Raw genomic sequence first — 10616 nt, 5'->3', positions numbered from 1 at the left:
AATTACTGGAGCCTCCAGTAGATTTTTAAGCTTGAAATTTCCCCAACAATAATTTTATCAAATGGAGCTGGTAAGCTGAAATTTACTTCGCAGACTACATGGTGGTTTCAAATGGTTTTGAAGCTTCCCGCTGCTTTTAGGAAATTTCAATTTTCCAAAAAAACGTCATGCAACCTATAAAAAAGTTGCTGGAGGCTCCAAAACGACTTGAAATCCACCAGTAGTCAACTTCGTAGCGTATTGAAATTAGTTTGTAGAATGAATTTCGACTCTCCACCTCAGTTTGATGAAATTTTGGGGAAATTTCAAGTTTCAAAAATCTACTTGGGCTCCAGTAATTTTCAAAAAGTCACTGGAGGCTCCAAAAAGACTTGAAATTCGCCTGCAGTACTTCGTAGCGTATTGAAATTAGTTTTTAGAATAAATTTTAGCTTTACAACTCCAATTTGATAAAATTTTGTGGGAATTTCGAGTTTCAAAAATCTGCTGGAGGCTCCAGAACTGTTCAAAACGGGTTGAAACCGTTTCCAATCGATTTGGTATGTCGAAAATAGGGTATATCCCAAATTTCAGCTTTCTTGGTCAATTTGGTAAAATTTTGATTTTTTCCCTCATTTTTGGCCTAAATTGGATTTTCAAAAATTCACCAAAAATCGAAAAACTCACTTTAGCACTTGAAATTTCGACAGGTGATAAATGTTTGCATGATCTTTTGACATACCTTTGTAAGGTTTGAAAAATTTCGTGCAAGTCCTATGTTGGAACGCAAAATCTGCGATTTCGACTGACCTGTCAATCAAAATTGCCGCCAGTTTGTAAATAAGGCCAACTTTTTTTGGGAAAGTTTGCTTCAAAATGTTCCTTAGGATGCCCCCTTTAAGAAAAAAGTTGTCCCGGAGGATCGGCGGGGGTGCAATTACTCCTATTGTCATATGCCGGACTATACATATTTGTGATATTGTGAGTTGACTGCCGATAATTTTAAGACTTCTACAATTTCAGTTACACTTCGTGAATTTCAGTTTTTTACAAAATGCTCTAAAATCCTACTTTTCTAATATTGATTTCATGTCAGTTCAATACCATATTTCTCCAGATGTCATTATTGAATAATCATTAGTGTATCCTGAGTCGACTGGAGGTGATCATGGTTCCAAAAATTCACTGGGAAAACTTCTTTGGATTCTTTGTTTTTTGAAATCTGAAATTTCCAAGATGTTGCTAAAGGCTTAAAAACGACTTAAAACCACTTTCAGTTGACGAATTTTCTGAAGGCTTTACAAATGCTCAAAATAGTTGGAAACCCTTTCTAATCGACGCAGGAGACCAAAAACAGAGTGCATACCATCTTTCAGCTTTTTTGATTAGTTAAGTAACATTTCGATTTTTCACATTTTTGACCCTATGGGTTTTGGGAAAAAAATGACTGCTTGACGAAAGTCAAAAAATCCTTGTACCCCGCCATCAATAAAAGCATCAAACGTAAGATAAAACAGATAACAAATATACTATCAAGAGATGACTTTCGCAATTAAAATAACCTTCCCTATCATCTTAAGCAAGAACACTTACTTTCTGTCGCTCCCTCGCTTGGCGTAAAAAATTATCATCTCTCACGTAGGTGGTTCTATTTTAGAAAAAAAAAAAAAAAATGAAAATAAATAAGAATCTTTCAACGTCTTATCTCCACCTATAAATCACACGAGTCGTACATGTAAACAAGCGCAAGTAACGAATTTAACAGTTTAAAAGAAACGCTTGAAAAATTACATGACCCTTTGCAACCGGGTCAAAACCTTGTCCTAGTCCATCAAACATTTCTAGTTTATTTTATAAGTAATTGATACCACCTCGATTGGCCACCGTGTTGTTAACAAACATGTGCACGTTAGCTTATAATGAGTAAGCGAGAGATATAATTATATCTATGTCCCACCCGGCATCGTACAACCCCACCATCAGCAGCACTAGGCTCTTTCCGATAGTTAAAAGAAATGCTAATCCTGTTTCCAATAACTGCAAACGTTCGGAAGTGTTCCTTCGCAGTCAACAGTCCGTCAGAGAATTTCCTCCGTTTGTATTGAGAATTTGTCGTCACAGGTAATATTTTTTTAAAACGTATTTTCTCATAGCTTAAATTAATTGTTTAGAAAATCGATTTTTGTTTTTCCTTTTTATTGTCAAAGAGAGAACTCGTCGTATTTGTAATAAAAATTTATTAATTTGAGTTCGAAAAAAGTTCGTGAAGAGTGCTCGGCAAATTTTTCATTCTCAGAAAAAAAGTGAAATTATTTTTTGAAGTTCGTTTTCAGTATAGAATTAGTGTTAGTAGCTTGTTTTGTTCAATTTTCTTTCTTTGCGGAAAAATTAATTTCGGTGTGCACTTTTACACATTTTGCTCGTACCTATTCATTTTCAAAGGATGAGCAACTGTAGGTAAATAACGTGGACAAAATTTTGAAAAAAGTTCAGTTACCAAGTCTTCGGCCGCCTTGGTGTTACATGGATTTTCTCTTTTAGTGATTTCTCAAAACCTGCTGATGTGAATTTCTTTCCCAACTCATCTCAAAAAATACAACAAAATACTTGGATTGAGCAAATTTGAAAAAAATTGAAAAATAGATTTGAAAAATGGTTTGTTGAATCGTGATCTGACAATGAAGGAACCTTTTAAACTGGCATTTTCTGATTTGAAGGAAACCCAGGTAGATCTAAATAACATGGTCTAAAACCCTAGTAACCAAAATTTTGGGCGCCAAAATTCATTTTTGGATTTGATTTTTGGCAAATTTTTGATAATTTAAAAAATTTACAAAAGCTGTTTTGAGGCTAATGCCGATTTTTAAGCTTTCTCATGAAATCATGAAGTACAAATTTTTTCACTAAAATACGAGTAAATCAATGTGAATTATTCTTTCAATTGAACTCCCACACATTAACAACTACATAGTTTTGGACCATTCTGGAGCCTCCAGTGATTTTAACATTTTTTATGGAAACGTCAAATCACTTTGAAAAAACCAAAAATGGATTTCAGCATAACTTTGGTCAGTGTTTGTTGGACCCCTTTGAACCGTTTTAGATTAACTAGGTATCTTTAAAATGTGCTTTTTTTCAGTTCCTTGGAATTCGTAAATTGGTTTAAAATTCACTTTTGAACGAGCACTCTTGAAAAAACATTCGAGAATGTACCCAATAAGCTCCAACCAAAGTTATACAATTCAAAGTTCATTTTACCCTCCCCCCGGGGGGGGGGGGGGAATAAATTGAAGTATTCCCAGAAAATTGTTTAAAAAATCGGAGGTTTCAGGATGGTCCAAAACTAGTAGGTAGTTGTTGATGTGTGAGTATTGAATTGAAGGAATTAATCACAGTGGTTCACTTTGTTCAAAAAATATATATGTAGGTAGGTACCTGTGCCTATATTTCGTAAAAACACTCACAGGTACCTACTTAAAACATTTCTTCTGAACTTTTTATATTTTCTATAAAATCACCAAAACTCTCACACGACGATTATAATAATCATTTGATCATTACAAACATCCCCCCCAAAAAAAAATGGAAAAAAATTCCAACACTTATCAAAAAAATCGACCTGTCAAACCATATCTAGACTAACTTCTCGAAACTGGGCTCAAAAATCTTGGTAATTATACAAATTCAGAATTTATAAAAAAATGTAAAAAAATTGACAAAATTGTCACTGGCTGTATTTACTCTTTTTCGCCATTTTGTAAATTCTAGCAGTTTCAACGTCATTCGAGAAGTCAACGAACTTATAATACCTAACAGATGATAGTTCTCAAAATAGGAATTTTCGATCAGCTAGTAGGAGGTATCTTTATATGTTTTTAATTTTTGTAATTGCATTTCCAAACGTTGGAAAAATTGCCAAAAAGTGCCCTTGGTATTGTCCAATATCCACAGAAGTTTGAAAAAATATAGATACAAACTGCCAAAAGTAAAATTTTCAAACACAAGTTACTACTTACCTAGCTTACGCCCATCGGAAAGGTTGAGGAGAGGCAGTGATAAAAAAATATTAACCGGGGGGGGGGTAGACTAGACCATAAGGAAAGCAACTGCTACATTGACTTTGATGAATAAATTTTGACCAATATAATTTCAGAAAAATTAATTTTCTCAAGCAGAATAGTTCGAGTGAAACATGAGTTATTTTACAAAAACTTTGGAATAAATTAACACAATATTTCTCTAAATGGCAAAAATGGGGGGAAATGAATAATCTTGCAATTGGTAAGATTTTTCTCATCTATCGACCTTGTCTAAAATTACTTCAGAAATAATCTAATCGATTGAACGTCAAATGATAGAGTATTTGCACCTTAATCCACTGTAAATGGAAAAATGTACCGAATGAAATTATTCAAAACGAAATACCTAGGTAGTTATCTAAGTACTTAAGACATTTTTAGAAATATATGGAAGGTCGCGTAAAGCAAAACTTGGACAGCTCACACATAGAATATAGAACCTGTTCGAATAAACTAGATGTTACATAATCGATTATATCCTACGAATGCATATTAATTAGGGGAGGATTATCTCAAAGGTATATTCGAGTAGGTAAAATGTATTAAAATAAGCGATCATTTGTGATATGAATTTCTGAAAAAAAACCTTTAAATTTGCGAGCGATTAAAACGCATTGGGCCGGCTACAAGAATTGCTGCTTGATAATGTGGAGGGCGGCAGAGAAGACGTGGCGCAGGTAATCAACGACCTGTAGCTCTTAATAAATGAATGGAGTTTATTCGCGAAGGTAATGCTTTCTTTGAACACGTGTAAAAATCAAGTCTACTTACGAGTACCTACCTTATACCTATCTATGTACAATCTGCGAATGTAGTATACGGTGTTGTTATATATATGTTTGTCTCGGCGCTTCTTTATTGATACGCTTTATTTAATTAAAGGTGCAATAGGATGCAGTTTGTGCAACGCTTGTCCGTCATCTTAATTGTTTCATTCGCTGTACAAGATTACTGCGCGGACGCTAAGAGATTACGTAAGTACGATTACGCGTGCCTATTTAACCATTACGTAAAACAGGCTACGCTATAATGAATTTAATAATAGCATAGGAAGGAAACTCGCAAACTGATACACTAATTTTTTTTCACTATTTTTTTGCCAACAAAATGGAACTGTAACGATATTCTTCGTGATGTAATTGCGTTGTGATTCGATGATAAAAGATGCCTACCTGGGCTAATAAGCGCGTGTCGTGGACGGCCGGTTTAATTTTAAGTATATTTTGTAGCATAGCTAAAGGTTCCTTTCAAAGTGATAAGTAGATGCCTATTAATGAATTATGGGTATAGGTACCTGAGTATTTGGTATATATTGATAGGTTCACTGGTGGTAGGTTCGAAGTACGCGAATAGTCGGTGAATGAAAGGAGGGAGGGAGGGAGGAAGTAGAAATTTGGCAGATAGGTACTTTATTATTGTTTTTGTGAAGTTTGTCAAAAATATGGTAATTTTTTTTAAAAAGTGTTAACAGAATAGAAGTGAAGTTGAACACAGTACAAAATTGAGGTTATATATAGAAGGTGAAAGCAAAGAATAAAAATTTTGATTACATATTAAATTCTGCTTTGTTTAGAAATTTGCCAATAAAAAAAATTGCCATTTTATGATAATTTTTCAATTATGTTTGTAATTTTTTTTTTTTTTTTTTTTGGAAAACAATCAGTGAGATTTATTAGGTACTGCTTTATTCAAATCTCTAATCTAAAAACTACCAGTTTTAGGCCATTCTGGTGATTTCAGCAAGTTTTTAAATTTTCACCAGAAAGGAGGAGTTGCGATAAGGCCATTTTTTGGCACCAGCTAGTTATGTATCGACTCAACCACTCTTAAAATATTGTAATAAATGTACGAAATACAAATCCGTGGTTAGTTAACCCAAAATGACTATTTTTTGGGTTCCAGGGGTTCCCAAAGTTGCGAATAAAAACATAATTTTAGGTACCACTTAGTATTATTTTCAAAAACTTTTTTAGCATAAAATATCTGCTTGAACCAAACAAACATTACGGGAGGTTATTTTCTTACTTTAGACCCTCGGGGGCAAAAATTGGGGGTTTCAATTTTTTGAAAATTTTGGAACCACCATTTCGGACCTATCCCTGCGAACCCCGCTAAAAAGATTTTCACAGTTTATTAGTATCTGAAAGAAGTGAAAGACCTCCATCCTACCAAATTTTGAGCTCAATAAAATTTTTCGCTGGTACTCAAGAACCCAATTTTCCAATTTTTCATAATTTCGATATTTTGAGAACCCCTGGAAAACTAGAAATCTGAAATTTGCGCCAAACGTAACGTTTTGAGGTGTATATTAAATTATCCAAATGAAAAAGTTTAATTAAGCTCCCTGCATATTCGTAATTTTGAACCCTTTTTTTAGAGCCCCCCATTTTAGGCACCCCTAAAAATGGCGTTTGTGCATATTTTTTAAAATGAATTGAAGAATTTATATTTGAAACACACTAGCAAATGCCCGATAATTTTTCGTAGGATTCTTCCACTAACTTTCAAAATTGAGTTATTTTGAATCAAATTCTGAGATTTAACTATTCGACAAGACGTGAAAATAACGTTTTCATGATTTCAACGAAGTAAAAATTCCAGAATTTGACCTAAAATAGCTCAATTTTGAAAGTTACAGTAAAAATCAAATGAAAAATTAAAGAGCACATGCAAGTGTGTTTCAAACGTGAATTCTTCAATTTATTTGAAAAAATATGCACTCCTCCTTTCAAATCGTTCTGGAACTTTAGTTGGGTGAATAAAACGTGCATTTTTTGATTCTAGATAAATTTTTGAAAACAAAGAACAAAAAAACAGAATTTTACCTACCATTTTCGATGACTGAAATCGATTTGGAATGGTTTCAAATAATTTTGAGCACTTCTAGAGCCCCTAGAAAATTTTTGAAAATTCAAAATTTAATCAAAGTTTCCCCAAGTTGGAATAAAACTAAGAATAATTTTTTAAAAATGCTAATTTCTATTTTTGTTTATTGGAATATCCTCTAATATGCGTGGATGACTTCTAGACTCAAAAACCACTTTTGGTATGCCATTTAAAAAAAAAAATTCATTTTTTTAAAAAAAATTATTTTTGAACTAACATCCCTGGAATTTTGAAATAACTTCCTAAAACGATCTAAAGGGTTCCAAATAGGCAACATTCAAAATTACAGGTGCCAAAGTTGATTTTTGGCCCTTTCACACTTACACAGCAGTTTGAATTTTTCATGGGAAATTAAAATGTTACTAGTGACTCCAAAATGATCTAAAACTCGTAGTTTTCCAATTAAAAAGTCGAAATAAAATACTTAATTATTTACGCTGAACTGCTGAAGTATTCGTTTTGTTTTAAAAAAAGTTGAAATTTCAGGGAAAAGTTGAAAAATTCTTATTAAAAAAGCTTTTTTGAATGTCTTTAAAAATTCTCCAAAAATTAACTTTAGCTTCTAAAAATTCAGCTATTGGTACATATGGGCTTTAGTACGTATTCTTTCGATCTATAGCTTTAGTTCAAGCAAGATTAGAGTGCGTCAGTTGAAAAGCGTTTTTTGTAAGAAATCCAAGGACATGGAAAAAATCCCTCCGTGCAGGGAGATATTTCAATTTCTCAAAATCAAGCATACGAGTATAATTCGATTACGTTGCCTGAAAATAACTAAAGACTATTTAATGATTGTATTTTTTCAGCGAGTTATGTCAAAACATGTCGCAGAAAAGAGCCAGATTTAGCCAAATGCTTAGTGGAAGAAACAATGGAGTCTGTTCGACCATATTTACCAGTTGGTTCGTAAATTCCTCCAATTTTAACTAAGTACATTATTGCACTTGATAGATACTTCAATTAAGCATAATGTGACGTCAATTGTGTGCACGAAAATACATCAAATCCCCTATCACAATTTTTTTGACTGAATCTAAGCGGATAAGAAAATGTCGTGGAAGACCTCACAATTTTGTGCAGTATTTAGTTTGAAATTTTCGAAATCAACTCCAAAACATTTGCACTTGAACTGAATAATGATAAAAAAATGGCAAAAATTCAAAGAAAAAGTTTTTTTTTTTTAAAAAGTAAATTCATTTGCCCCCCCCCCAACTGAGGATTTCAACTCCGTCCAATAGTCTTTTTTTGTTTTGTCGAACTTTAAAATATTGAATTTGTATGTAGGTAAACTCTCCCTCGAACTCATAGTTTTCAAACATTTCTCACCCATTCCAAAAATGAACACGAAACTCAAAATTAAGGATTTGTGTTTCAACTTGGTTATTCTATTCTTACAGGTATCCCTAAAATGAAAATACCAGCACTGGAACCCTTAGTCATACCGAATTTAGAAATCAACAGACGTCAGGAAGCTCTAGATTTGAAATTGATCGTAAAAGATATTAAGGCTTGGGGTGGAACTAATTTCGTCGTTAAAAATGTCAAGTAAGCGGAAGTTTACCATTTTCTACGCAAAATTTGTAGGTAACTCGAGATAACGATTTGTGAAAATTTTGATTCACAGAGTAAGCTATGAAAAATTACAAGCCGAAGGTACCATTATTTTGCCTTTGATTCATACGACGTGCGAATACGACATTGATGGACGAATGTTAGTCATACCTTTGAAAGGAAAAGGAGTATTCAAAGGAAACATCAGTAAGTATAGAATTTTTCAGTGACTCGAATGCTGCATGGTATAGGATCGTGAATAAAATCGAAAATTATTTTCTTATTTTAGCGAATATAAGAGCCGATGTAAGCGGATCGGGAGAACTTACTACTGACAAAAAAGGACGTCAAATTGCTCAAATTAAAACCGTAGTCGTTAAACTGAAAATTGGAGACGCTACCGGTACCGCTACCAATACCGATGGTAACAGGAACAACGATGTCATAAGTGAGTTGATCTTCATTTCTCTTTCTTTTAGATACGCTATTTACCTCTGTGTTCTAATTATTACCGTCAAAAAACTCGCGGAATTTACCTTACGGAACCTTTGCGAAAATAAATAATCACGTACCGATGTAATATTTTCACAACTGAACTGGCTCAAGGTCACTTAGGCGAGTAAATTGGCGAGGAAAACATCTACTTACCCATTAACAACAACTAACAATGAAGATGTTTATCACGCACCTATAAGCTACATACTTCTCTGTTACTCGTATTTCCTCTAATTAAAACTGCAATATAATTACTCGTATAATACAAGCACTTAGAGAATCACAAAAATGACGACAAGTTGTAACTATAAGCGTCTCTTATGATAATTAATGTCCAAAATAACATAGTGTAGCATTTGATTTCGGTGTTAATTTGTTTTTTTTTCTTCGCAGCTGAAACGGCAATTAATTTCTACACGAATAACCGTCGCCAAGTATTAGATATCGCAACTCCGATAGCCGAAGAAATTGCTGCCGAATTTATAATCCAGTTTGGCAATCAAATCTTAGGCGCTGTGTTATTGGATGAAATATTACCAGATAATTAATACGCGAAATTTATTATTTCGTCTCATTGGTCTCATTATTTTTGACTCTCGTAGTAATAGGTGTTATTTGGTTACCTACACTTTTTCTAAAAACGCCCTCCTACTTATAATTTTTGCAAACAAAAACAAGTGCCCAAAACATACCTAACGGGAAACAATTTGTTTTTTTTTCTTCCGATTTTGTCACATGGTGACATTTTTCCACCAGTTCAGCGTGTTCGCCTGTGTGACTGATAAGCTATAATTATTAAGACTCGATGTACGTCGTTAAGATATAGGCTATGTAATTCATTTTTCATTTTTTTTTCATAATATTTTTCTGCGTGTGCGTTTATTATACTCGTACTTGTATGTGTGAGGAGCTAGCGAGAGCTTCGCCGAGAAATAGTGTTTTTCAACTTTTCTGTCGCAACTGATTCATTATTATTATTTTACTAGGTTGCATTGGTATGTAATACCTGTAATTACTTTTATTTATGTAAAGGTCTCACTGAATGCATTCTGTATTATTAGTTGTTAAGTTTTATTCTATTTTTTTAAACAAAAACCTTTTTGATAAGTATAGGTATTCGTATTATCGTGTAAGTTTAAATTTTCGTTGTAAAGATGTTCAATTTTTTTACTATTTTGCACATTATACGTATTTTAAAAAAGAAATATAGAAATTGTTGAAAAATAAAATTTAAAAGATAAATTCTATGTCCAGTTATTTAATTTTCTTCTCGATTTTTTGAATTTCGAACGATGGCCAGATGTCACATTAGCAGCCAAAATGGACACAAATTTTTTAATTCAATTGACAGGCTCATCAAAGTGTGCTGAGAAACTGTATTTTAAAATACATAAAATTTAAACATAATTTTGTAATTCGTACAGTCACCTAATCTTACATTTACTCTCTTAAATCACACGAAATTGAACCAGCTGAGCTTTCATAATTGCATACTTGAATTTGTGCTAAATAAAAAGTAAAAATTGCTTCCTTCAAAAAAAAGAAGAAGAATGAGATTCAGTATAAAGTTTTTTTATATTTTGTTGAAAAAAAGTATGTACTGTGGCTCTCCACATAAATAGCAATATA

The 10616-nt window shown here is 32.9% G+C and overlaps 1 protein-coding gene across 2 annotated transcripts; it reads left to right on the top strand.

Annotated features, from left to right (window-relative positions):
- Nucleotides 1–1912: 1912 nt before the first annotated feature.
- LOC135833918 (circadian clock-controlled protein daywake-like) lies at nt 1913–10229 on the top strand. 2 transcript variants are annotated; one of them, XM_065347745.1, is made up of 7 exons: nt 1913–2100; nt 4941–5032; nt 7748–7843; nt 8339–8486; nt 8566–8699; nt 8782–8940; nt 9381–10229. In XM_065347745.1, the coding sequence occupies exons 1-7, from the start codon at nt 1928–1930 to the stop codon at nt 9533–9535; spliced, it is 957 nt and encodes a 318-aa protein (XP_065203817.1). In that variant the 5' UTR covers nt 1913–1927; the 3' UTR covers nt 9536–10229. The 2 variants fall into 2 exon arrangements, with proteins under 2 accessions (XP_065203817.1, XP_065203818.1); XM_065347746.1 differs by lacking the exon at nt 1913–2100 and adding an exon at nt 4749–4786.
- The last annotated feature ends 387 nt before the right edge of the window (nt 10230–10616 follow it).

This window comes from Planococcus citri, chromosome 2, assembly GCF_950023065.1.
Source record: "Planococcus citri chromosome 2, ihPlaCitr1.1, whole genome shotgun sequence".
Lineage (NCBI taxonomy): Eukaryota > Metazoa > Arthropoda > Insecta > Hemiptera > Pseudococcidae > Planococcus > Planococcus citri.
The sequence above is the reverse complement of the archived record's forward strand: the minus strand, read 5'-3'. Positions and strand labels throughout refer to the sequence as shown.

Coding starts and splice junctions, on each gene's coding strand:
- LOC135833918 (XM_065347745.1), top strand. CDS start 1,928: ATGTCCCACCCGGCATCGTACAACCCCACCATCAGCAGCACTAGGCTC. Junction 2,101..4,940: donor TTGAGAATTTGTCGTCACAG/GTAATATTTTTT, acceptor ATTTAATTAAAG/GTGCAATAGGATGCAGTTTG. Junction 5,033..7,747: donor CGCGGACGCTAAGAGATTAC/GTAAGTACGATT, acceptor GTATTTTTTCAG/CGAGTTATGTCAAAACATGT.